Genomic DNA, 26,376 nt, shown 5'->3' on the forward strand with positions numbered 1-26,376 from the left:
TCCCGATCATCAATCGCTTGGTCATGAGGATTTCAAACCTGTTTCAAATCCTCATCCTCGCGACCGTCGTGAGGGTGTCACCGCAGTTTCTCACACTGCACACGCGCAAACTCAAATGTCAGCGAAAAAGACGGCGCAGCACGGCAGTGCAGCGCGTGATCTGGACACAAGCGATAGAGGCACTTGTAAAACTTTGGAAAGCTCATCCAAGCCTTTTCGGTGTGACCTCACAAAATTATCACGACCACAACAACCGTGAAAATAGTTGGATGGACGTTGCTGCTCAATCACAGCTGCCTGATCAATGTTTTTCATTAGCAATTTAGCAAAGTTGATGGCGGTGGTGTGCGTGTCTGTGTGAGTGAAAGACAGAGAGCGAGCGACAGAATTTCTGTTTATAACCTTCATTTTATGGATGCACAGTGTGAGCACTCAGGTCGCATCAGAGCATCGTGACCTACGAACTTCTAACCCCTGCGAGTCAATCGTGCAGTTTGAGCAGGAGCTGAATCGCACGACTGACAAAATCGCACAGTGTGAGCCCGGCATAACTGATAGGGTTGCAAACTCCCAGCAAAAAAAAAAAAAGGGAACCAACCCCTACCTCATGATGCGTAATCGACTTTAATTTGATGCAGTGTGGGAAAAATGCACAGAAATCAATTAATTTTGAAGAATAATTAAATAGATTCAACATCTTTCTTCAACAGAATTGCAGACTGCACAGATGGTACCTTCCCAAAGGAAAAAGTACTATAGCTTACTAGGGTATATTAGACTTAACAGTTACTATATACAGTAATGGACTTCTATACATTTTACATCAGATTAAAACTTTTTAAGATTCAGATAATTATTTATTAAAAGCTCGACATTTTAAATGAGAATAAGAAAGAAAAGTATGTCTTTGTGCCCCCTGTTCCCTGTTCATGCCCTATCGGCCCCCCTGGCTAAACTTTGCTAGACCCGCCCCTGCACAGTTTCCAGCCGTCAGCTACATAGAAAAGGACCCCGCAGGGGACATGGGAGAAAAAAAAATTAAGACGGACTTTTGCAAGATCTCGCAAAACTTTTAGCCGCATTCTTCGGAGGCCGCCAGCTCGAAGCCGACCGGGAGGTCGAGGCATGATGTGCCGGGAAAGCGGTGTTCCTCCCGGCTGTAGTAGGTCTCGACCTCCCGTTAGCTTCAAGCTAGTGGGTGTCAGAACTCCGAAAACGTCGGAGCACCTTTGCAAATATGTGATGTCTTGTAAACCGAGCAGGTATCTGACGTTTACACAACTACATTCACGCCTCAAAATATCTTAAAAGTGTATTTTGTGACCCAGAAAGAGTAATATTACAACTAAGTAGCTGCCGCCATTGTTGGAATTCAACTTTTGCGAGATCTCGCAAAAGTTTTGCAAGATCTCTTAATTTTGTTTTCTCCCATGTCCCCTGCGTGGCTCCGTAGGTACCCCAACATTAGGAAATGTGTTACCTCCTTGACTGCAGCTGCACTTATTCATGTGAGTCAGCCTTTTCCCAGAAGATTATTAAGTCCAAATACCGTTCCACCATGACTGATGATTATTTGAAAGTGTACTTGAGGCTGACTATCAGCAGCTACCGTCTGGACTGTGCATCCCTGGTTGATTCCATTCAGTGCAAGTCATCAGAGTAAGGTAATATCAAACAATGTACAGAGTTGTGTAATATGGGTTCATACAGTTATGCAACATGCATGAATGAATACTCCATATGTTTATAAATAAATATATCTTTTGCATTTTCATAGAAGGTAAATCATTTTGACTTGTCGCTCGCATGCTGAAAAAGTGTGTGCACCCCTGATTTCAATTCTCAGAATTCTAAATGAAGTCCTCTCCTCCTCAGGCACAAGTTGCAGCAGTATGAAATACGACCAACAATTAACAGTGGAGTCAATAAGCACTAGAATTGGGCTATGGCATGGATGAGCAACGTCTCTGGATTAACAACAAATTTTGGTAAACTTGTGAGATTTAAACCAAAGAAAACTCACTACTGTAAAATGTTAAATGCAGTTATTATACAAATAATTTGAAATATCTTACCTTGTGCTTGATCAGTGATTTGGTATTCAGCTGAAAATAATCAAGGAACATAAAACGTATAAATATAAAATTTTAAAGAAACTTTACTCCAATCCATCGGCCATATTTAAGTATTTTGTTATGATCTTTAATTTGTGTTGTTTCTCATTTTAATCTTCAATATTTTATGTTGTGATTTAATATATTACGCTCTATAAATTCATCCTGCTTTGTTCTATTGTGTTGTTGGTAGGTGTAATAAAACGGTGTGCACTGGGCCACCGTGTGGTGATGAAAGGTTAGACAAGTAAGCAACACTTTTCTGACCGTCACTGTTTATAGTTGTTTTAGGTATAATATCAGGAAAATGTCAACGGGGCTCCAACCGGAGAAATCTGTTCTGTAGTTTTGGGTTCTGCGTGGAATAAATAACATGTTTCCTGTTTTACATTCGCCTTGTTTCTTCCTACCGAATAAGACACAAACTATCTTAGAAAAGGACGAGTCAGAAAATGTACGTCCTGCAGAAGCGGCAAAGAAGGACCGAAGATTGCTGCTACATATAGCTTACTGACAATGTTGAGCTAACATGTAATTGTACTCATTTAAGTCAATACAATAAAGTGATGATAAATTTGAAAATGTAAAGTTAACCTTTTCGAACTGTACAGGTCCATACTGGCTGAAGATCTTTTTTTGATGTGAGTTTAAGGCGGAAGTTTCCATCTGGATTTTCAGTGTAAACTTCAAAGAAATTTGGCTTTCCACTTGGATATCTGAGCTTTAAATCCTGTTAAAGAAAGAAAGAGCAACGGGAAAGAGAGAGGTATGGTAAGGATATTTGTAAGTTACTATTTCTGTCTTTACAACTCCACAGTGATATTTCAAAAGCTGCAGCTTCAGCAGGTTCTCAAAGCTTTCCACCTTCTCTCGTCCACAAATGGACTGCTGGTCTGCACCGGCCTATGGTTCATGCATCTGATCCAGTTCCAGCATCATCCTGTATCCATGTTTTCTCTCATCATTCATGTTTTTTCTTTTCCTGGTTCAAAGTCACTCAAATGTTAAAGTCCTGGTAAGTCAGCATGTAGCTGGTGGTGTATCAAAGCCTTTTGTATCTTCTGTCATGTTTCTGCTCCTGCTAACAAGAGTTTCACTCTCTGAGCTTCATCAGACTTCAATCTCTTCTGTCTGCTCTCCATTCACCATCCAGGACTCCAGCCTCTGATGTAGGCTCAGTCTCTATTGTGCTTGCTTTTTCCTCTCCCTACTCTTCCCAACCTTCTTTTTGCTACGATCACTTAGTATATCCTATTTATTATAATATATTACACTCATTTTCTGTGCTTTGGTCATGCTTGAGCTAACAATAGTGTTTTCATTCTATAGAGTCAAACTTCCCTGCCACAGTAAGATTGCTCTTACTGTTTTGGGAGGTCCTGTCCTAAATCCTAACACTGCTGGGATTCCAATCTGCAATCAAGGTTCTTCAGCGTTAAATCACCAAATAGATTAGTTCATTTTTCAATCTCAGTAAATCATGTTCACTTCTTCCAGATCAGCTCTTCTTATTGAATATTTACTGAATCCTTTCTTTGCTCAGTAAAATGCATGAAGGCTGCCGACGACAGCTGGACTATTTATTCTCAGCCTATTATGCAAATATGTATTTGGAAAGAAATTAAACCATTTCAAACCATACTTCAGGACAGATTTCTGCACCATCCACATCTGCTGTTAGTGTGAAACGCTCAAGAATTTTCAAGGACTTCTCTGGATCTGGCTTCAGGATAGCTTTGTATCCATGGGGCACTCCCCTCTGCTTTATTACCTGTAACACATTAGTCAGTTTTATATATTAATTTATTCATTCTTCTGAATTCTGCCTATCATACTGTGAAACATGTAATAACCTGCTGTAGCCCAGGATCACGTGGGATCAGATAAACATGCAGTGTGAGGAAAGCTGTGTTGGTCTGATAGATCAACACGTTGCAGCCGATTTTCACAGGAACGCCGAGTTTCATCAGGACCGCTCTCGGAGAGAAAATCGGTTCAGTTAACTTGACATGTGTTGGTGTGACCTCAGACACTTTTTCCACAACATCTCCACAGTCATCTATGTGAAGAACTGCAAACTTGTCCAATATGTCAGGGATGTCATCTGCACAAGAAAATTTGAATCATAAATGTCATTTATTATTCAAAAATAAAGCCATCGTGTCCTCTTACCGATGCAGATCCAGTGTGGCAGGTGAACTTCATTTAACTTCCCAGCAGTGACTGTGACGTCCATCAGAGGACCTGCAGGCATGTATTGTCTGCTCTCCATCCTCTCCATGTGTCCCTCCCAAGATCTGAACTGGTACTGAAAGCTGGTCTTTCCCTTACAGACCCAGCGCAAGCCCGAGACTCTGCATTCAAAGTGTCCTGCTGCAGACTGAAGGCTGAAACAGGAATTACATACACACTCATGAAGGAACAACAGAGTGAATGGAAACACAGAGAGTAGTCGTGTGAATTGGATGCAAAATGAAGAATTTCCTCTGGGAATAAATCCAAAGCTGAACGGTTTCCTGTAGTTCCAGTTTGCTGTGCTGCAGCATTCAGGAAGTTGATTTACCTGTAAGTTGGAGCCTCGTCTGCATCTGTACTGTTCACCGCAGGTTCAAGTTTAGTCCAATCACTGCAGTCCTGCTGCAGAGGACAGTCACTTTAGTCAATAAGTACACATGTTTATAAAGAAAGAAACTTTAGGAATAAATGGATGAATGGAAGGGATTACCGTCAGGCTCTGACAACCTTCAAGCTCTGAACTTCTTTCAGTTTTTCGTCCTTGTTGAGACACAAAGAATTCAAATGAATGATGTTATGCTGACATATAAAATCATCCTCTAACTGTCCACATGTTTGCTGTTTGATCACTTTATGCTGTGCAGTGCTGCTTCAACATCAGAACAACATGTTCAGCAGGACGTGCAGCTGAGTGACGTCTAAGATGATCAAAAGCTGATGAATTCAAATATTCTCACCAGTGATGTCAGAACAAGACAGAGACAGAGAGAAAGGTTGGATTCAGCTCTGATGATTTATGCAAAGTTATTTTTGTACGTCTGTTGTGTTTCCTCTTTATTTTCATGTTTGTTGATTAGAAGTTGTTTAAACAAGTTTATTGTAAATTCTGAAAATCTATTTATTAAACTTTGTTTGGTCTCACCTGAGCTGCTCTCTGACAGCCTCAGCATCAGATCAGGTCTGTTCATGTCTGTTAAAACCTCCATGGTCACCTCCACAGACTGATGACCAAGTTCATCCACCATCAGATTCACAAGTCTCTCTGTACTCTTTGTATACCAGTAACTCTCCATTTGTGGCAGGCCCATCTTAAAGCACGTGAACGGCAGCAACTGCTTGAATTTCTTTACATCCTTTTGACTGAATTCATTCAGTGTTTCCTGAATCTGTGTAACAGCTTCCTGTTCTTTTTCCTGTAAAACCAAAATAATGTATCACGTTACTGTATAATATCTCTGTTGGACGATTTAAAGATTTCTTTTTATTTAATTTCCAGAGAAACTGTAGTAGAAATATCAAATATTAATTAAAAAAAGATGTCTTCATTAATATTTATATGTTTTAGAATAATCACTGAAGAGACGGCTGGTGGTTTTGATATTTACTTCACTCTCTTTATGAACTGCAAAACTTCAAGTTTCATAAGAAAACATTATTTCATTTCTATCAATACTAAAAACTATTTTTTTTGTAAAAGCTGAGTTAAAGTCACACTCACTCTCTTCAACAGTGCAGCTCCATGTTCATCCACAGAGTGTTTCTCTGAGGAGGAAAGACATTTACAATCAACTCTGAGGATTCAAACATCATCACACATCCAAGTAGAATCAGCCTTCAGACGACACAGATGATTTAAAAGAGAAAATCCTGTGAAACTAAATAAAATGACACAAGAACCCAACAAAGAAACCCTCCATCCTGTCCAACCAAAGTAACTGGGGGTTCCCAGCTGTGATAATGAGAGAGGGTACACCTGTCCACCTCAGGTTTTAAACAGACACACAACCTTTCACACCCACATTTAATTTAGAACCAGCAATAAAGCCAACAAGCATGTGTTTGGACTGGAAACCAGAGCACTCTGAGGAAAAGCATGCAGGCACAGGGAGAACATGCAAACTCCACACAGAAAGGTTCCAGCCAACCAGGAGGCTCAAACACACAACCTTCATGCTGTGAGGACACAGTGCTAACCACTGCACCACCATGACACCACCAACACAAAAACCTGTTGATGACACAGAGTTTACACTCATGCATGTTGGTCTCACCTCTGGATGCTGAGCTGCTCTCTGGTAACTTCTGCACCAGATCAGTTCTGTTCATGTGCATAAAAACTTCTCTGGTCACCTCCACAGACTGATGACCAAGTTCATCCATCATCAGATTCACTACATCTGCTCTGGTTGATGATCGGCTCAACCTACATGAGAAATATGACCGATTCCTCCAAGGAATGATCGTCTGCAAGTGCCTCTTGAACTCCTCGAGCTCCTCATCACTCAAATCATTCAAAGTTTCTAAAAGCAGATGTTTAAAAGCTGCCATTGTTGCCACCTGGAACAATAAACACAATCATGGGGTCACATATTTATTTAGCCAAACACAAGCGCCTATTTACTAATTGCGGTACGTTTATTAAAAAAAATGAAGAAAATATAAAACTGTGATCCACTTTTATGGGTTTGAATAGTTTTTCTTTACAGGCTGCAGTTCTTCTCTCACTGTGCAGATAAAAACTGAAATATATCCATCAAGTATCTTTCCCTGATTTCACATTATCTTTCATTCTTTATTAATGTTTGTAAGTAGAATAAAGTTTCCTGTTTAATCTGAAAGTGTTTGATGTTTTCAGATTTCTCTGTCCTGTTGAAGAGTCAGGACAAATGTACATGCTGACACTTCCTCAGCTCATCCTCAGTGGTAAAGACATCCTGACATTAGTGTTGCAGAAACTTACTGCTGAAGAAGTCAAACTGAATGAAGCTTCAGTTTGACTTCTTCCCAATCAGCCAGAGTTTCGAGGATGCCAGTGTTCACATTTTGGACAGACAGGACAGATGGTTTGAAAGAGGAGTGAAAGAAGCCATTTCTGTCCACTGTGAGCGACCATCTTTGAACAGAGGCGGTGGTTTACAACAGCAACTTTCTGCCATCTATAATCCAGTTTTGAGATTCCTCCCCAGACGCCTTAACGCCCACTCACATCCTGGGCCATCTGACCTCAGGAAATCACATGATAAGGTGGGGCCAGTTTTCACAATGAGCTCACCCAAAACCCTGGCTGATTGTGACCCACACCCATTTTCACACCTTGGCTCATGTGATTAGAGGATCATCAGGGGGTCCTTTTGTCCCTCTTTGGGGGGAAACTCCCACTAGGTTTAAATCTGGGACTCTCCACCATTTGACCTTAGAACTGAAGAAGCTTCTCGGATGAGAGGTGAAACGTCTTCAAGCAACTTAAAGAAGTCCAGACGCTTTTCTTTGCAAGCTCCTTAGACTACGATGACCTGGATGACTGAGAACCTTCACAGTCAAACTGAATGAAGCTTCAGTTTGTCACAAACATCCAGCAGAAATCATGAGAAGAATGACTCAACATGAGAACTGATGATACTTTAGCCCTCTGACTTTCAGCCTGCTGTCTTGTACTGAATCAGAGATGTGACATGACTCACTTTGTGGATCAGTGCAGAGCGTCGTTCATCCACAGAGTGTTTCTCTGAGGAGAAAAGTGCTCAAAGTCACTCATGACAAACACATTTAACAACTAACTGACAATTATTCAGGAAATATGACTTTGGAAAAATGGACAATATGCAGAATTACACTGAAACCTCCTCAGCAATAATAAACAGTATGAAGGAGTCATTTTTACTCCTCCTCACAAAGTATTTTTATTTAATCTGGCCTCATTTTTATGTATTTATTGAAGTATAATTTTCCAGAACAGCCATAAAATATGTTTTAAAGATGTGTTTTTTTGTCTTTATTACAAATATTATTTATAAAGTCAAAGAAGACTTTAGTCAGACGTTTATGAGACATAAAAACAGTTTTATGATGTTAATGAGTTTTGATTTTGTTGTCTTACTTCGAGGCAGTGAGCTGCAGTCTGACAGCCTCTGAGCCAGATCAGTCCTCTTCATCTCCTTTAAGACCTCCATGATCTTCTCCACTGACTGTTGGCCGTAAGTCTGCACCATCAGAAACACTGTGTCCTGCAGGTCTGTCCCCATGTACCACATCCATGAGAAGTCTGATGAATATTTGTGAAGATGAATTCGTCGCAGGTTCAACTTGAACTCATGTAGCTCTCGATCATTGAGACCATCCAGAGTTTCCAGCAGCAGCTCAATAACAGACTCCATCGTTTCTGCCTGGAAAATTCAAAGAAAATGTTCATGAGATAAATGTGACATTTCTCACTTTCAGGTTTGTTTGTTTGTCAAAGAGCGATTCAGAAGACCCTTATGAAAGAAACACCGAGGGAACAGTTTACCCTGCCCGGGATAGGGTTACCGGGGCCCCGCCCTGGAGCCAGGCCCGGGGAGGGTGCCCGAGGGCGAGCGTCTGGTGGCCGGGCCTTAGTCCATGGGGCCCGGCCGGGCACAGCCCGAAGAGGAGACATGCTGGAAGGTGCTCCACCTGGAGACTCTGTTGTCCTGCTGGGAGACTTCAATACTCACGTGGGTAACGACAGCGAGACCTGGAGGGGCGCGATTGGGAGGAACGGCCTCCCTGATCTGAACCCAAGCGGTGCTTTGTTATTGGACTTCTGTGCTAATCACAGTTTGGCCATAACGAACACCTTGTTCGAACATAAGAGTGTCCATAAGTGCACGTGGCACCAGGACGCTCTAGGCCGTAGGTCGATGATCGATTTTGTAGTCGTATCACCAGACCTGCGACCATATGTTCTGGACACTCGGGTAAAGAGAGGGGCTGAGCTGTCAACTGATCACCACCTGGTGGTGAGTTGGATCAGGTGGCGGGGAAGGACGCTGGACAGACCTGGTGCACCTAAACGCGTAGTGAGGGTGTGCTGGGAACGACTAGCAGAGGCCCCAGTCCGCGAGATCTTCAACGCACACCTCCGGCAGAGCTTCAACAGCATTCCGAGGGAGGCGGGGGACATTGAGTCCGAATGGACCATGTTCAGCGCCTCCATTGCCGAAGCTGCTGCATTGAGCTGCGGCCGCAAGGTGGTTGGTGCCTGCCGTGGTGGTAATCCCCGAACCAAATGGTGGACACCAGAGGTGAAGGGAGCCACCAGGCTGAAGAAGGAGTCCTATCGGGCTTGGTTAGCCTGTGGGACTCCGGAGGCAGCCGACAGGTATCGACAGGCCAAGCGGAATGCGGCTCGGGCAGTGGCTGAAGCAAAAACTCGGGTGTGGGAGGAGTTCGGAGAGGCCATGGAAAAAGACTTTCGGACTGCCTCGAAGAGGTTCTGGCAAACCGTCAGGCGTCTCAGGAGGGGAAAGCGGTGCTCTACCTGCACTGTGTATAGTGCTGGCGGAGCGCTGCTGACGTCGACTGAGAAAATTGTCAGGCGGTGGAAGGAATACTTCGAGGACCTCTTTAATCCCACTGACGCGTCTTCCGAGGAGGAAGCAGAGTCTGGGGATGACGGGAATGACCCGCCAATTTCTGGGGGCGAGGTCACTGAGGCAGTTAAACAACTCCTTGGTGGCAGAGCCCCTGGTGTTGATGAGGTCCGCCCCGAGTTCCTGAAGGCTCTGGACGTTGTAGGGCTGTCCTGGTTGACACGCCTCTGCAATGTTGCGTGGAGATCAGGGGCAGTACCCGTGGATTGGCAGACCGGGGTGGTGGTCCCCATCTTTAAGAAGGGGGACCGGAGGGTGTGTTCCAACTACAGGGGGATCACACTCCTCAGCCTCCCCGGGAAAGTCTATGCCAGGGTGCTGGAAAGGAGAGTTCGTCCGCTAGTCGAACCTCGGATACAGGAGGAACAATGCGGTTTTCGTCCTGGTCGTGGAACACTGGACCAGCTCTTCATCCTCTCGAGGATACTTGAGGGTGCATGGGAGTTTGCCCAACCAGTCTACATGTGTTTTGTGGACTTGGAGAAGGCATTCGACCGTGTCCCTCGGGGTGTCCTGTGGGAGGTGTTGCGGGAGTATGGGGTGTCTGGCCCTTTGCTACGGGCCATTTGATCCCTATACAACCGTTGCAAGAGCTTGGTTCGCATTGCCGGCAATAAGTCGGACTCGTTCCCGGTGGGTGATGGGCTCCGCCAGGGCTGCCCTTTGTCACTAGTTCTGTTCATAATTTTTATGGACAGGATTTCTAGGCGCAGCCAAGTGGCGGAGGGCTTTCGCTTTGGTGGCCTCAGAATCTCATCTCTGATCTTTGCGGATGATGTGGTGTGAGGAATGAGGATCAGCACCTCCAAATCTGAGGCCGTGGTTCTCAGTCAGAAAAGGGTGGAGTGCCCACTCCGGGTCGGGGATGAGTTCCTGCCCCAAGTGGAGGAGTTCAAGTATCTCGGGGTCTTGTTCGCGAGTGATGGGAGAAGGGAGCCGGAGATCGACAGACGGATTGGGGCTGCAGCTGCAGTAATGCAGACGCTGCACCGGTCCGTCGTGGTGAAGAGGGAGCTGAGTATAAAAGCGAAGCTCTCAATTTACCGGTCGATCTACGTCCCTACCCTCACCTATGGCCACGAGCTGTGGGTAGTGACCGAAAGGACGAGATCGCGGATACAAGCGGCGGAAATGAGCTTCCTCCGAAGGGTGGCTGGCCTCTCCCTTAGAGATAGGGTGAGAAGTTCGGCCATCCGGGAGGGGCTCAGAGTAGAGCCGCTGCTGCGCCACATCGAAAGGAACCACCTGAGGTGGTTCGGGCATCTGACAAGAATGCCCCCTGGGCGCCTCCTGGGTGAGGTGTTCCAGGCATGTCCCACCGGGAGGAGGCCCCGGGGCAGACCCAGGACACGCTGGAGAGATTATATCTCTCGGCTGGCCTGGGAACGCCTTGGTGTTCCCCCGGACGAGCTGGAGGAGGTGGCTGGGGAGAGGGAGGTCTGGGCCTCTTTGAGGCACTTAGGCTGCTGCCCCCGCGACCCGGCACCGGATAAAGCGGATGAAGATGGATGGATGGATGGATGGATTGTTTTCTCATCAACACTTTACAAATGTAGATGTGTTTAGATGACATCATCCATCACATAAGGTGATGATGTCATTGGTCATATTTGTCACAATGATCACAAACAGCTGATTAACAATTATTCTGCTTCTGTTAACAAGTTCAGGACTTTTCTGACCTGCTGCAGACCTACCTCACTGCACACGCTCAACTTATCAAACTTTGACTTTTCCAATCAAATCATTTGTTTCTATTGAAGATTTCTATCCTGTATTTATGAAATGAAAGCTGGATGATCTGAAGTCAGACAGATGTGACATGACTCACTTTGTGGATCAGTGCAGGCCAACGTTCATCCTCAGAGTGTTTCTCTGACAGAAAAGAAATATTAAAAGGTTCATTCATGACTGATTTAACATCAGTGTTAATAATCAGACACTTTGAAATAACTGATGCTTTGATTTCATTCTGATGATCCTTGTAAGTTGGATTAATAACAACATTAAACTTGTTAACATGAAGTCATATTTGATGGGAAACTATCAAAGTGTGAGGAAATGATCCAGTTCTGTTTCATTCAGTAATTCTTCTTCTTCATCATCTTCATATCAATGAGTGTATTTATTGATTCATGTGTTTTCTGGACACTGACCTTTCTCTGTTTCCTCCACATCAAATCCTTCAGCTGATGATCCTGCAGCTGCAACACATTGAATACAAACTGTAACTACATGATACAGACACTGTGTGTGTCCTTTATGTGTGCTCATCCTGAGTATAACACTGAGTCCTGACAATAAAAAGCTTTAATGTTTCACTTTCAGCTGTGCTGACTGAAGGCAGGAGGAGGCCATAGTTACACAATCACAGAGAAATCAATGAAAACACTTTGGAATCATTTACCTCATACAGGTCATCTGTCTCCATAGTGGAGTTTAAATCAAAGCTAACATAAAGATCTATTTACAACACAAGACTGATATTAATGAGCTCAAAATGCAAGAATTCTATGAAACAAACAAAGAAAAATATTTTCAAAGGAAAGAAGTTCAAAGAGCTTTAAAACAACATTTACTAAAGAAAGTCACTGATTCAATAACCTGAATATTTTTACTTTAAAACATTGAAATATGAAAACAAATCTGATTAATTTTTACTGTGTTTGTACAACCTGAATGTGTTAATTTATCAACGTCTGACCAAAATAAATCAGAGGAAACAAATTCTTTCATTTTAAGATAATAAAGTTTATATTATGCAGTTCTTGTTGTGAGTTTCTCTGATTTAATTCTTTTAATTTTGTTTTCAGTTTGTAAGCTGTAATATTATGATTTTAATACTTTTACACTCAGTTAAAAACCATATTTATTGACATTATTACAGACACTCTGACAGATTATTTTCTCTTACCTTTGAGTCCTGAGCTGCTCTCTGACAGCCTCTGCTCCAGATCAGTTCTCTGCATGTCTGTTAAAACCTCCCTGATCACCTCCACAGACTGATGACCACATTTATCAATGATATTATTCACTGTTTCTCTTCTGTCATCACTCAGTTTGATTTGTGGAAGACTTTTCTGAAACCGAGTGAACTGCAGGAACAACATGAATTTGTTGAGATCCTGATCACTCAAATCCTCCAGTGTTTCTAGAAGCAGATCTGTAACAGCTGCCATTGTTGCAACCTGGAGAATTCAAAGCAAACATTTATAAAGAAAACATGTTTCCTCACTGAGAAAATTACAGATTTATGTTTTTGTAGCTGTTTTAAACTTTGAATGTTTTCAATGTTTTCTCTGAAACACTTTGTTTTCTTTTATTATCTTATTTATTAAGATGTGTTTATGTAAACACACTTTTTATAAATGTTTGATTTTTAATCTAAAAACATTTCTGTGACAACTGTTTAATCTAAATGATGAAATTATGATTTTCAAACTGCATCTTATTGAATCAAAGCTGAACTCTGCAGAGTCAGACAGATGAGACGTTACTCACTTTATGGATCAGTGCAGACAGATGTTCATCCAGATGTTTGTCTTAAAAAAGAGAAATTAACAGAATAGAAATAAGTGTTTAATAAAAGCTAATCGAGCTTTAAAAAAATACACAAAGATCAACAAAAAAAAAAGTTACATTTAAACCTGCTGAACATCATTTTCTGCTCGTCAACAATGCTCTCTTTTCTCTGTAAATCTGACTGTTTCTAATATGAACTGAAGCAGAAACACTTTTATGATTTTAACATGTTTTGTCTTTATCTTACTTTGAGCTTCTGAGCTGCTGTCTGTCAGCCTCTGAGCCAGATCAGTCCTCTTCATCTCCTTTAAAACCTCCACGATCTTCTTCACTGACTGTTGGCCAAAAGTCCTCATCATCAAAAACACCTCGTCCTGCACGTCGTGCAGGTGTGACATGAACAACAGATTCCTTAGGACCAGTGAGCCACCTTCTCTTTCCAGGATCTCGATGAAGTTCTCGGGCTCGCTGCCTCTCAGATCAGCCAGTGTCTCCAAAAGCAGCTCAATAAGAGACTCCATCGTTTCCACCTGGTAAAAATAGAGGTCACATGACAGCGATGCACCATTCAAATGTCTGTTTGATTTTTAATCAACAGAAACATTTTAGTGTGCTAAAAATAAATTCATGTTTGAATCTAATTCTTTCTAAAAACCTGAAAAGATGACCTTTGACCTTCAGACATAAAGCTGCGTCTTTTTAAGGTCATGACCGGTCGACCAGATGTAGAGCAGAAAATAACCTCCATGAACATCTGGTGCTCGGTGGGTACCTGCTTGGATTTGTTTTTTATTTCTTGGCTCATTTTTTCTTCTTTTTGAAGGATTTAATTTTCATGAACAGGTTTGTGACTCTGTTTCACTGCCTGACTGTAACTCTGTCAAAGACTGAGCTACAAAAACTGCAGTGAGTCTCCTGATTTTAAAAACAGAGGGGAGCTTTAACTGCTCACATCTTTACTGATAAACAGAAAGACTTGAATTTAATCTGCTTTTAAAATGTAAATAAGGTTTAATATTTCTATACCAATCATGTATAAAACTCATGTGTACATGACATAGCTGCAGCTTGAATTTCATGTGTATGATTTCTGTTTAAGATGAAGATCATTTTCAGTCTTCATCTACTGAATCAAAGCTGAACTGTGTGAAGTCGACTGATGTGACGTTACTCACTCTCTGGCTCAGTGGAGGAAACTGTTTGTCTGAGGAGAAAAGAAAGAGAAAAGGTCAGATTAGAAACTGTTTTATCATCAGGCTTTATGAGGATTTAGAACATAAAAGATACCCTTCAAGCTCGGGTCCTCTACCAGAGGCCTTGGAGCTTGAAAGTCCTGCGCGGTATCTCAGCTGTTCCTAGGACTGCGCTCTTCTGAACAGACATCTCCGATGTTGCTCCTGGGATCTGCTGGAGCCACTGGCCTGGTTTAGAAGTCACCGCACCGAGTACTCCGATTACCACTGGGACCACTGTTACCTGCACCCTCCACATCTTCTCGAGCTCTTCTCTGAGCCCTTGGTACTTCGACAGTTTACTTTACTTTATTGATTTATGTAGCACTTCTCACGGGATAAAAACCATGAAGTGCTTCATAATAATTTAAAACAGATAAACATAAAATAGCACAAACACAAATCTAGTTAAAAGCTAGTCTAATTAAATGAGTCTTAAGATGGGGTTTCTCGTGTTCCATCTTCCTGATGTTGCTGTCATTTGGTATCGCTGCGTCACTATAGCCGTCTTCTTCTGTTTGTCTACCACCACTATGTCCGGTTGGTTAGCCATCACCATTTTGTCCGTCTGTATCTGGAAGTCCTACAGGATCTTAGCTCAGTCATTCGCCAACACCCTTGGGGGTGTCTCCCATTTTGACTTTGAGGCTTAAAGGTTACACTTGGCACAGATGTTTCTGTACACTATGCCGGCCACATGTTTATGGAGTTCCAGTATCTCCTCACCCTATCTCTAAGGGAGATAGGGTGAGGAGATATATATTAAGTTCAGCCATCCGGGAGGGGGTCAGAGTAGAGCCGCTGCTCCTTCACATCACAAGGAGCCAGTTAGCTTCTCTCAAAATGTAAAAGAACCCACCCACCATTTTAATCACACTCTAGATCTTGTTTTAACATATGGCATAGAAACTGAACATTTAACAGTGTTTCCTGAAAACCCTCTCCTGTCTGATCATTTCCTGATAACATTTACATTTACAGTAATTGATTACACAGCAGTGGAGAGTAGACGTTATCACAGTAGATGTCTTTCTGAAAGCGCTGTAACTAAGTTTAAGAATATAATCCACCCACTGTTATCATCTTCAATGCCCTGTACCAACACAGAGCAGAGCAGCTATCTGAACGCTACTCCAACAGAGGTCGATTATCTTGTTAATAATTTCACCTCCTCACTACGTACGACTCTGGATACTGTAGCTCCAGTGAAAACTAAGGTCTCTAATCAGAAGTACCTGACTCCATGGTATAATTCTCAAACACGTACCCTAAAGCAGATGACTCGTAATCTGGAGAGGAAATGGTGTGTCACAAATTTAGAGGATCATCATTTAGCCTGGAGAAATAGTTTGTTGCTTTATAAGAAAGCCCTCCACAAAGCCAGAACATCTTACTATTCGTCACTGATTGAAGAAAATAAGAACAACCCCAGGTTTCTCTTCAGCTTTGTAGCCAGGCTGACAAACAGTCAGAGCTCTGTCGAGCCAACCATCCCTTTAACGTTAACTATTAATGACTTCATGAACTTCTTCACAAATAAAATTTTAATCATTAGAGAAAAAATTACCAATAATCATCCCACAGATGTAATATTATCTACAGCTACTCTTAGTACCATTGATGTTAAGTTAGACTCTTTTTCTCCAATTGATCTTTCTGAGTTAACTTCAGTTATTACTTCCTCCAAACCATCAATGTTCCCTCTAATTTTTCTTGTGTCTGAGCAAACACACAAACTCCCTGAGCGTCCCTTGGACCACTGTGAGCAACAGCAGACGTGTGCACTGTGGTCACGCCAGCATTGAATCCATCCAACTTGCATGTTTATTAAAAATAATCAAATTACAGCATTTACATTTATGTTAGACTACTTTTAATTAACTGCTTTAGCCCACTTACAATGAAAATTAAAAAAAAATATTGTTCATGACCTGTGTAGTATGTTAACACTATTGGAAGTAAAAATAACTTGAACTCCAATTTTGAAAACACAACTTTATTATTATTATTATTTTATAAAGCTCTGACTTGTATTATGAGTCTGTGGTCTGGGAGAGAGTCTGTAACTCTGTCTGCAAGATACAGTAAATAATGACCAATGTTGGGCAATTAATTGTATAGTTACTTCTTCAAAAAAGTTACTCAGTTTTGCAAACAACAAGTTTTTTTTGCAGCTGTTTACCTAAAAATACTGCCAAGGGTTTTGTTAAACAAACATTTCACACTATTTACAGAACAATCAGCTGTTCTGCATCAAATCTGATGCCACACAAATTATTTGTGCCACTCCAATTAATTCATTAATTGATTAATTAATTAATGGCAGGACTTCTTTGAGCAGTTTTGTAGGAATGGGGTCTAAAAGACACGTTGATGGTTTGGAGGAAGTAATAATTGAAGTTAACGCAGAAAGATCAATTGGAGAAAAAGAGTCTAACTTAACATCAATGGTACTAAGAGTTGCTGTAGATAATATTACATCTGTGGGATGATTATTGGTAATTTTTTCTCTAATGATTAAAATTTTATTTGTGAAGAAGTTCATGAAGTCATTACTAGTTAACGTTAAAGGGATGGTTGGCTCAAAAGAGCTCTGACTTTTTGTCAGCCTGGCTACAGTGCTGAAGAGAAACCTGGGGTTGTTCTTATTTTCTTCAATCAGTGACGAATAGTAAGATGTTCTGGCTTTGTGGAGGGCTTTCTTATAAAGCAACAAACTATTTCTCCAGGCTAAATGATGATCCTCTAAATTTGTGACACGCCATTTCCTCTCCATCTTACGACTTTACAGAGCATGTGACCTCTGTAACTGTCTAACTGTTAATAAGAAGAGTTTCAGTGGCTTGTTGTAATTGTGAAGTCCTGAAACAGTCACATAATATCACTGCACACCGGCTAGAAGCTGCTATTATTTTGTAGTGTGCTGTGTTTGAGCCTCCTGTAATGAGCCAACCTGCCTGACCTGCACATATTCTGCTCTAATCCACGTGATAAAAAGCAGCACTAAAATATAAACGTCTTTGTTCATCATTCACTACACAACACAGAGTCAAGAGATTTTTCTATCAGTCAGCACCTGGTTTCTTATGAATGTGATAAACTATGTGCAGTATTCTCACATATTTAAGTCTTTGTTCTCTTATTTGCGTTTCATGAGGTGATACCTGATAATCTCTGCACCAGATCAGTCCTGTTCATCTTCATTAAAGCCTTTCTGGTCTCCTCCACACTCTCTCCTCTGTACGTCTCCTCCATCAGCTCCACTACATCCTGTGTGTTTGCTGTTTTCAGTCGGCCCCTTGGCTTGGATGATAGATCTTTCTCCGGTTCAATGAGTGACTTGAACTCAGCAAAGTCCTCTGGACTCAACTGGTTCAGTGTTTCAATGAGCAGCTTCTTAGTTGTCATAGTTACCACCTGGAAAATGAAGAAATCATATTATACATGAAGGACAGCATGTCTGCTGTTTGTTCATTTGATGGATGGAAACTGACTGCTTTGTATTTCACTAATGACAGCATTACTGACATGGACGTTTGTTACTTTTCATGAAAAACTGTGATTGGACGTGAACGTCAAACATCAGCTTGAACCTCATCTAAAGTTTGTGTGTTAAAAAAAAACCCACAGCAGTGTGTGAGTGTGTGTGCTAGAGTTCGGCTTGTTGGTGAGGCCCACCACAACAGTCTCTTTTTCTCACGTGGCTCCTTGAGACAATTCATTATGCACCCCTGGTTTATGCAAACGTTTTAAATTGAAAAGCCCTGTAGATTCTCACTGATCTATATGTTTATATATACCTATACATACATATATACTTACCTACATATATACAGTGCTATCTTTATTTTACATGTCAAAAAGTATTTGCCCTGGAAACGTTACATCTAGATGAGCAGAATAAACTTGTTTGCATTTCCTAACCTGAATGATGGAGCATGATTCAAGACAAATATTTTTGTCATAATATCTGTGACTCTGACAGCAGGTTAGAAATTTGTATTCTACTAGAAAATAAGTGAGAGACAGAGAGAGAGGAACCATCCAGAGCTGTGTAAGGAAGATCTAGTGTCTGATGAAGATGAAGAAGCTGTGGACAAATAGCTTTAAGATCACGTGACTATGGGAGAAACTGGTTCAACCGGTAAAATCGCTACAACCCAGAACTCTACCGTGACCGTGACTTCCGGTTCTTTCCCACAGAGCTCTGCACCTCTGCTTCAAACCAGCAACCAGTGGCGGTCCTAGCCTGTTTGGCGCCCTGGGCGAACACTCCCTCTGCCCCCCCCCCCCCCCACACACACACACACACACACACACACACACAGACAAAACATATTAAGGACTGTACATTAACATAAAGCTGTTGTGCATTTACACATATGAAGAGAGAGTGAGTATGCATTGATGCATAGTATGCAAACGGCTCCCAAACAGCCATCATAATTCGTCATACAATGAGAACAGGATGAATCAACAATTAACAATGACTAATTAATATTAAAATCTGTAACATAATGTATTGTTTGGAGTTTAGTCTGTTACTGTTGCTATTTTTACCATTTCTTCTTGGAGCAACTGTAACGCACATAATTTCCTTAGAGATTAATAAAGTATTCTGATTCTGATTGGTTCAGGATGACCTGCCATTATCCAATCACACATCTGCTTACCTGCATCTTTTGTTTCTCCTCCTCTTCTTTTCTCTTTTTTCTAAACTGAGCACCTGATGGCTTTGAACTTTTCTTGTCCATCTTGGTTTTAATTTTGCACTCCAGTATGAACACAAATCCCTCAACCGAGGATCACCACAACATAACCTAACACACCTACACCTTAGTTCACAGATTTACTTTGTCTAGGGTTTATTTCTGAGGTTTCACACAACCCAGGATTCAAATCATGAATCCATAATGGGCTTGGATTTACAACATTATAAATTAAATGTGCTCTATTTGGAAGCAGCAGCCCCCCGCCCCTTTTGACGGCTTGTGTGAGACTTTAAATCATCAAACTGTAAATTTCAAATTGTTATTGATCCCTTTACCCCGAGTCCTAAAGTGTATATTTATTTTCTTACTCTTCTTATATACATTGTTTGTTTACTTGCACTGCTGTAACTGGAGCCTCGTCGTCTCGTCTCTCTATATACTGGACTGTCTGTAGCGGAGATGACAATAAAGTTTACTTTGACTTCAGCAGCGAGCAGGCGCACCGAGGGCTCTCGCGCTCACTTTTCGTGTATAGAATTTCGAAAAAACATCGGTGCAAATTATAAGTCTGTATCATGATGTCTGGTGTTTTTGTGTTTGTTTTTATTTTGTTTTATTTTGCGAGTTGGTTATTAGATGCTGCTCCCCGCCGTCCCGCCCTCTGGTCTCTGTGCCGCAAGCAGCAGGCGCAGATAGAAAACGGATCGGTGCCTATACCATTCCCAATATGCGCTGGCTGACGTCGGGGCAGCATGAGTACGAGCATTTTTTTTTTTTGCCGATGCCCGTATCCAAATCTACTGCCCAGGTGTGTAGTTGACACTGACCAAATATGAAGGTTATGCAAACCCCAAATAGGTGGCGCTACGGAGCCATTTTCCAATGCTCATATGTAAAACCATTAAAATACGAAATTTTTCACCAGACCTGATGCGTGTGCAAAACTTCATGAGTTTTTGAGCATGTTTAGGCCCTCAAACAGGCACTTGTTTTGCCTGAATAATAATAAGAAGAAGAAGAAGAAACAGAGCAGATACTAGAGGGCCTTCGCACTCCCCCAACAAGGAAGCAGAACTACGAATGTGAACTTCCAGGAGGAAGCAGAACTTAATGCCGCGCTTACCTTCAATACTTCATGTAAAATGTGAACACCTGGAATCACTGCTGATGGAAAATCATTCTTCAGTGTTTGTGAAGCAGCTTAGTGTGAGGCACTGTTCTCCCGCTGCTTTCTCTCACTTTCTGTAAACGCTGAGGCGGAAACACTTCCGCTTTTCTGCGTCTCTCTTCTGCCAGCTGTCAGCCCGCCTGAATAACGGAGGCGCCTTGATGCGACTGTTGTTCTCATTTTGCGCCATAGAAATAAACCGAGTTGAAATAGATGTTACCGCCTTTCCATCAACGTTACCTTTGGCTCAGGTATGAGTAGAAAGAGTGACGTCGTGTCTCTTTAATCAGTCTCTGCATCTCCAAAGCAACAACGGATACACCGAGTTTAATAAATACTGAATCCGTTAATAATAATAAAAAGTTCCATAATCCAAAGTAAACATCACATTCACATGCTAACTAGAGCTACTTATGTCTGACTGAACACGCAAGTTTTTAAGCTGTAATTTACCACAGACGGTATAAATCTTTAATACTGTGTGTTTCTGTTATTCACTAAACATTTGTCAACGACCAGGAAGACCTGCAGGTTCCTGGAGAGCCAACAGGGGGCGGAAATCTTATATGCATTGAAACAACAATGTTTAAGAAGCACTTATTTAATCTTTAACAAAGTTAAACACAGTGAAGGTGTTAGGTCATTGTAGTGAGTAAATATGACATATTTGCCTCTGCTGTGTAATAAAGTAAAAGTATATATTCATCTACGATGAAAATGCTCACATGAAGTACATGAAAACAATGCAGTTACATTTCACCCCCAAAATGGAGAAGTATCATATTTAATTTTCCACGTATTCCTGGTCAAAAGTAGATTCCTACATTACCAAGAATGCGGCTCAACCAGACAGATGAATGATTTCATGTCCATGATATTAAATATGTCAAAAACAAGATTAGAAAGAAAAACCAGCTTATATAGCGTACAGGACAGAACTGGAAGACTCTAAAAGTTGTTTGAAATCAGTGAATGAAGTCACGATGAGCTGTGTGGCTGGAAGTGGAATAACATTAGTTTGTTTTTAGCCTGATCTTAGTTTTTGAGAAAAATGAGATCCACATATGAGGACTTTCGCTTTAAATTTTGATAGAACAGTGGCAGTATAACATCCTCGTAAATGGATATCAGGCCCTTGTAGAGCAAAATTTTGTATTTTGGCCTAGAAAGCCCAAAATGGGATGTCCACATTTAACCTCCTAGGAGGCCAGGCCCTAGGAGGTTAAACCCTATTGGAGTATCCCACACAAGAGGGGGATACTCCAATAGGGTTTAAATGTTGGACTCTCCAACATTTGACTCTAAAACTGAAAAAGCTTCTTGGATGAGAGTGAAACAGCTTCAAGCAAGTTAAAGAAGTCCAGACGCTTTTCTTTCCAAGCTCCTTAGACTATAATGACTGAGAACCTTCACAGAAACCAGAGGGAGACACAGCTGGGGACAATGCAGGCATGACGAGGCACGGGGAAGCAACACAGAAAACCCTAATCCAAAGACTACGAATATAACAAACAGAAGATCACAAATCATAATAACCTGAACTAACAGTTCATTACTTAAACATAAAGCACTGGCTCTGTGTCCCAGTGACATGACAGATTGATTGTAAAATATATTTTCAAACCACTCTAGTTGGAATCCTCTTTGGCCGTATTAGAAACTATAGAGCTGAATGTCTGAATCACATGAGCAATACCTGCGAGGCTGCCGTACAGGATGTTGTTATGCTGAACAAGAGCAGAGCTCCCTAATAGATCTCCGGCAACGTCCTTTTCCAAAGGGGTGGAGAGGCTCTCTGTGACCAGCGCCTCAATGAGGGAGATGTTGGACTCGGTACCGTTGATAAAAATGTGGACCAGTGCAGTGGTGCAGAGAGGAGGTCTGCCTTTATCACAGACTCTCACTACCAGCCGATGTAGCCCACTGTGCTTGCCGGTCACTTCCTGTGCCAGTGTGATCTCCCCATTGTAGGGAGATATTTGAAACAGACCATGTGGATTTCCACCTACAGTAAAATAGTCCAGCTCAGCATTGAGCCCAGTGTCAGTGTCCTCAGCCTTCACTGCCTCCACAAACGTGCCTGCTGGGGTGAAATATGACAGGTATGTGTAGGAGGAGTTGTCTGGTTTGGTGACATATGGAGCGTTATCATTCTCATCTAAGACATTGATGATCACACTCACATAGGAGGATCGAGGTGGGTCACCTCCATCCACGGCCTTTAGGCAGAACGTGTAGAAACGTTCCTTCTCACGGTCAAAGGAGATTCTAGACAAGATGATTCCTGTGCCATTTTGGATGAAAAAATTGCCATTTTCCGGTTCCACAAACAGTCTTAGGTGGGAATTTTCATCCTTATCAGCATCTAAGACAGCAACTGCACCAACACGACTGGGTGGAGGCATGTTCTCTGCAGCAGTAAAGCTGCAGCCTTTGAGTATAAACACAGGGTCATTGTCATTTTGATCTTGAACATTTACAATTATTGTGGCAGTGCCGGTTTTACTAGGAACACCCATGTCTGCTGCTGCCACACAGAACACATAACGGTCCCTCTCTTCCCGATCCAGCACGCTTCTCACACGAACCTCGCCAGTGTTGGCATCAACTTCAAAGAGCCTTTTGGCAAAACGATCAATGATGCTATAGACAAGCTGTCCATTTATGCCAGAATCTGGATCTGTTGCCACAAGATCCTGTAATTTTTGTCCTCTGTAGTTGTTTTCTGGAAAGTCCACCTCAATCGTTGCAGGGGAAAAGTTCGGTGCATTATCATTTACGTCTGTAACTTGCACATTGAGGGAGAGAGTGCTGGACAGAGCTGGGCTTCCAGAATCCGCAGCAACAATTTCAATACTGTAATTTTTAACGCTCTCATAATCCAGCAGGGTCGCTGTCTGCAGGAAGTATTTGCCCTTCTGATCACTTGCAGGCTGTAGCTGAAATGGAACATCACCATCAACTGTGCACGTTACCACAGCATTTTCCCCTTCATCCCAGTCTGACACCTGGACCAGTGCCACTGGTGTACCAACAGGCAGGTCCTCAGAAATCTTAGTCACACCATCCTGGTATTTTACTAAGCCTATACCTTGGATGTTAAGGGTCGGTGCATTGTCATTTTGATCTGTGACATTTATGGTCAGCAGAACTTTGGAACTCTTGATCCTGGAACTGGGGTCACGATCTCTGGCCACCACGAACGACTTGAGGATGCTTTCTTCCTCTCGATCCACAAGGCCTTTCACATAGATGATGCCTGTCACACTGTCAATGCGCAGAAGCCTTTGGACAGTCTCTGATACTTGATGAAGGCTGTAGTCCATCTCTCCAATGGCAATGTCTGCATGACTGGCTCTGACCTACAAGGGAGAAAAACATGGGCACTTCATTCAGCCTCACATTGTCCAAGACAAGAACAAAAACCACAAAATTTGCAGGAACCCCGTTTGGAGTTGCATGGCTACAAGAGAAAAATCACCTACTTAATATTTCTGGAGGTACAAGCAGTCAGCAAAATATTTCGCTGGATGTTAGAAGGCCTTTCTGTCTACACAGCTACTTTCATTCTTTTTAATTGCATTCAGTCCGTGCAATTCAAAGAGTGAGTGTTGACTGACAGCATTTGTGCAACGATCATTTGACCTTTAAAACTGGGATGGAGCTCAGGAAAGTTTGCAAAGAAGTGCCTAAAAACACTTCAAAATTATCACTAAATTACTTGTAATTGTTAAAATAATATAAGTACTAAAATAATAGGAAATAAAAGAATATAAAAATTATAATAAAAAAAATATCTGCCAGTGGGATACAATTATGTACGCCTTGTTTTTTCTTCTGGGCCATGGACATACTGTAGAAATCATTTGACATCATTTATTGATGAATTATTAGCACCAATGTTTTTAAATTAAGTTATTTGTGGACGTGGCACTGCTGCAAGGAACATTTGACACTTGGTAGCTGGATTCAGAGAACATATGGTGGATATGTGATTCAGTCCTTTGCTCAAACAGATTGTTTTATTAGTTTATATAAAATGATAATTCTAAATGATCCTGTGTTTGGACTGACCTGCAGCACAGACTGTCCCAGCGGGCTGTTTTCTAAGAGTTCGGCCTCGTAGTGACTTCTGTCAAACTCTGGAGCATTGTCCTGCTGGTGACTCACAGTGACTGACCTGCTCGACCTCAGCAGCTTCCCACGATCCACTCTGATGTTCAGGTGAGTGGGTGAAGAGCTGCAAGACACCAGGATGGTGGCTAGAAACAGCAGAACTTTGCACCTAATCACCGTCATGTCTCTGCCAGACAGCACTGAACGAGACAGGAAACAGGTTAAGACTCGTGTTCTGTATTCAATTCACACAGCGCCAGTTAAGACTGTTGCTGTTGCTGGGACAGCATTCTCAAACTCGCAGCCCGGGAGCCACTTGCGGCCCACCCTCACCTCTACTTGTGACCCTTATATTGATGTTAAGAAATATAATGCAATTTACTGTTTGTTAGTGCATTACGTTTGTTGTTATGTGCACTGTTGAAATAAGTTTTTTTAAAAGTAAAGAATGATTTTATAAAAAGGCAATATGAGCAGAGAAAATAGTTTCGACTAGCAATTAAAAACTAATGTGTACACTTATATCTGCATTTTTATTTTGTTAAATAAGAACAAAATCATAGCAGAAGTGCTGCCACATGTCTGGCCAGAAAGAGAGGAGTAATGTGTTGTTTGGTAGTTCAATGAAAGGCTTCAGTTAGTTAAGAGCGAGAAAGAAATGTTCACATTTGCATTTTTGTCTTTTTATACAATAATTGAAATTTTTAAAAAACACTACGTTTTCATAAATATTTGTGGGAATTTTCTTGTTGTTTGTTTTTGTACTACTTGAACACTAAAGTGGACCTCCAATAACATGGCAGTGCCAGCAGTGGCTCGCAGCTCATTTAAGTTTGAGACCCCTGACCTAGAATTTGCAAAGATGTTGCTCAGGTTTTTCTTTTCTGCAACTCTCAAGAAAATATACTTGAATTCATCTCGTTCATTTGCTAAATGTATCCTCAACAGCTACTTTTTGACCCAAAGACAACTCATCAACTGCTGCAGTGTGCAGAGAAGGCCAAGCAGGAGGACTTCGTCCTGCTGCTGCCGGTCCGTGTTTCAGGCAGGAAGTCAAACTGAACACTGCATGAAAGTCTAAACTTTAGTTGGTCCTGATTTGTGCTACACGAGCACATGTAATGTACAAACAGGTCTTTCAGTGCCCCCTACTGCCAAATATTCATAAAAGCAGAGTGAGACAAAGGCTCGCACGAACTTGTTTGGTGTCTACAAACCGTTAACAGAGAGGCAGTAATTAATGAGGCTGAGCGGTCATTTTGAGGCACAAAGAACACTTCTGGCAGAGGGTAAAAGCTCCAATCAGTTTTGGAAAAAGGGAATCACAAAAGAGACCATTTCTTTATTTATATGTTACGAAATCCGTTGACTACGGAGTGGTGCGAACATTCACACCCAGAATCTTAGTGGATCCAACATTTTTGTTTTTCTTTTCCATACAAAGATGCAACAACTTCCACACTCACACATCAGGGCAAACAGACAGTAACAGTCCAACAAGTGAAGTTCACCATGAAACAATCAGATGTCTCTAAACGTCAAAACCTTAAAATTATATATTAGGCTCTTATTATTATAAAGGGACTATGCGAATATCATCTGTTCACAGCCATTTAGTGACAAAATGAGTTCATTAAAAGAAAAACTGCAGGCGCATTCAATTCCTTCACTGCAGTATCTGCGTGTTGCTTATTCTGGTTTAGAATTTGGCGTCGTTGTTAGCGGTTGTCAATATTTAGCAGGCTGTGTATTTCTATCATACACTGCAACATAGGCTGTGAAATGCTCTTTTTTTTCTGGGAATCTCTAAAGTGCTGCAAGAACCACCGACATCTAAGAGAAGCACCGTGTGACTTTCTGCTCTGCTGAATGTTGCAATTAAACTCA

General features: G+C 41.8%; 2 protein-coding genes across 3 annotated transcripts; both read right to left on the reverse strand.

Annotated features, from left to right (window-relative positions):
* Positions 1-1,139: 1,139 nt before the first annotated feature.
* Positions 1,140-20,454, reverse strand: LOC148100711 (uncharacterized). Of its 2 annotated transcripts, none has more exons than XM_087848527.1 (19): positions 20,329-20,454; positions 17,658-17,910; positions 14,437-14,465; positions 13,509-13,791; positions 13,241-13,281; positions 12,654-12,927; positions 11,896-11,943; positions 11,571-11,614; positions 8,227-8,512; positions 7,811-7,854; positions 6,401-6,686; positions 5,848-5,891; positions 5,272-5,542; positions 4,840-4,889; positions 4,678-4,748; positions 4,287-4,501; positions 3,968-4,218; positions 3,757-3,885; positions 1,140-2,844 (listed from the first exon to the last, which is right to left on the reverse strand). In XM_087848527.1, the coding sequence occupies exons 2-19, from the start codon at positions 17,899-17,901 to the stop codon at positions 2,704-2,706; spliced, it is 2,751 nt and encodes a 916-aa protein (XP_087704653.1). In that variant the 5' UTR covers positions 17,902-17,910; positions 20,329-20,454; the 3' UTR covers positions 1,140-2,703. The 2 variants fall into 2 exon arrangements, with proteins under 2 accessions (XP_087704653.1, XP_087704652.1); XM_087848526.1 differs by having other exon boundaries at positions 4,678-4,751.
* Positions 20,455-22,001: 1,547 nt separating this feature from the next.
* On the reverse strand, positions 22,002-24,672 carry LOC102780541 (protocadherin-1-like). The gene is made up of 2 exons (XM_006801852.2): positions 24,448-24,672; positions 22,002-23,735 (listed from the first exon to the last, which is right to left on the reverse strand). Exons 1-2 carry the CDS (start codon positions 24,670-24,672, stop codon positions 22,002-22,004), a joined length of 1,959 nt encoding a protein of 652 aa, XP_006801915.2.
* Between the last annotated feature and the right edge of the window lie 1,704 nt (positions 24,673-26,376).

Source organism: Neolamprologus brichardi, chromosome 11 (genome assembly GCF_056152115.1).
Source record: "Neolamprologus brichardi isolate AB-2024 chromosome 11, ASM5615211v1, whole genome shotgun sequence".
Lineage (NCBI taxonomy): Eukaryota > Metazoa > Chordata > Actinopteri > Cichliformes > Cichlidae > Neolamprologus > Neolamprologus brichardi.

Bases quoted from the DNA above. Each gene is read 5' to 3' on its own strand.
- LOC148100711 (XM_087848526.1), bottom strand. From the start codon at position 17,901: ATGACAACTAAGAAGCTGCTCATTGAAACACTGAACCAGTTGAGTCCA. The intron at 13,792-14,436 runs GTGAGTAACGTC...TATTTTTACCAG, and splicing joins TTCCTCCACTGAGCCAGAGA to GTGGAAACGATGGAGTCTCT. The intron at 11,944-12,653 runs GTAAGAGAAAAT...AATGTGTTGCAG, and splicing joins GAGCAGCTCAGGACTCAAAG to CTGCAGGATCATCAGCTGAA.
- LOC102780541 (XM_006801852.2), bottom strand. From the start codon at position 24,672: ATGACGGTGATTAGGTGCAAAGTTCTGCTGTTTCTAGCCACCATCCTG. The intron at 23,736-24,447 runs GTCAGTCCAAAC...TCTCCCTTGTAG, and splicing joins TGGGACAGTCTGTGCTGCAG to GTCAGAGCCAGTCATGCAGA.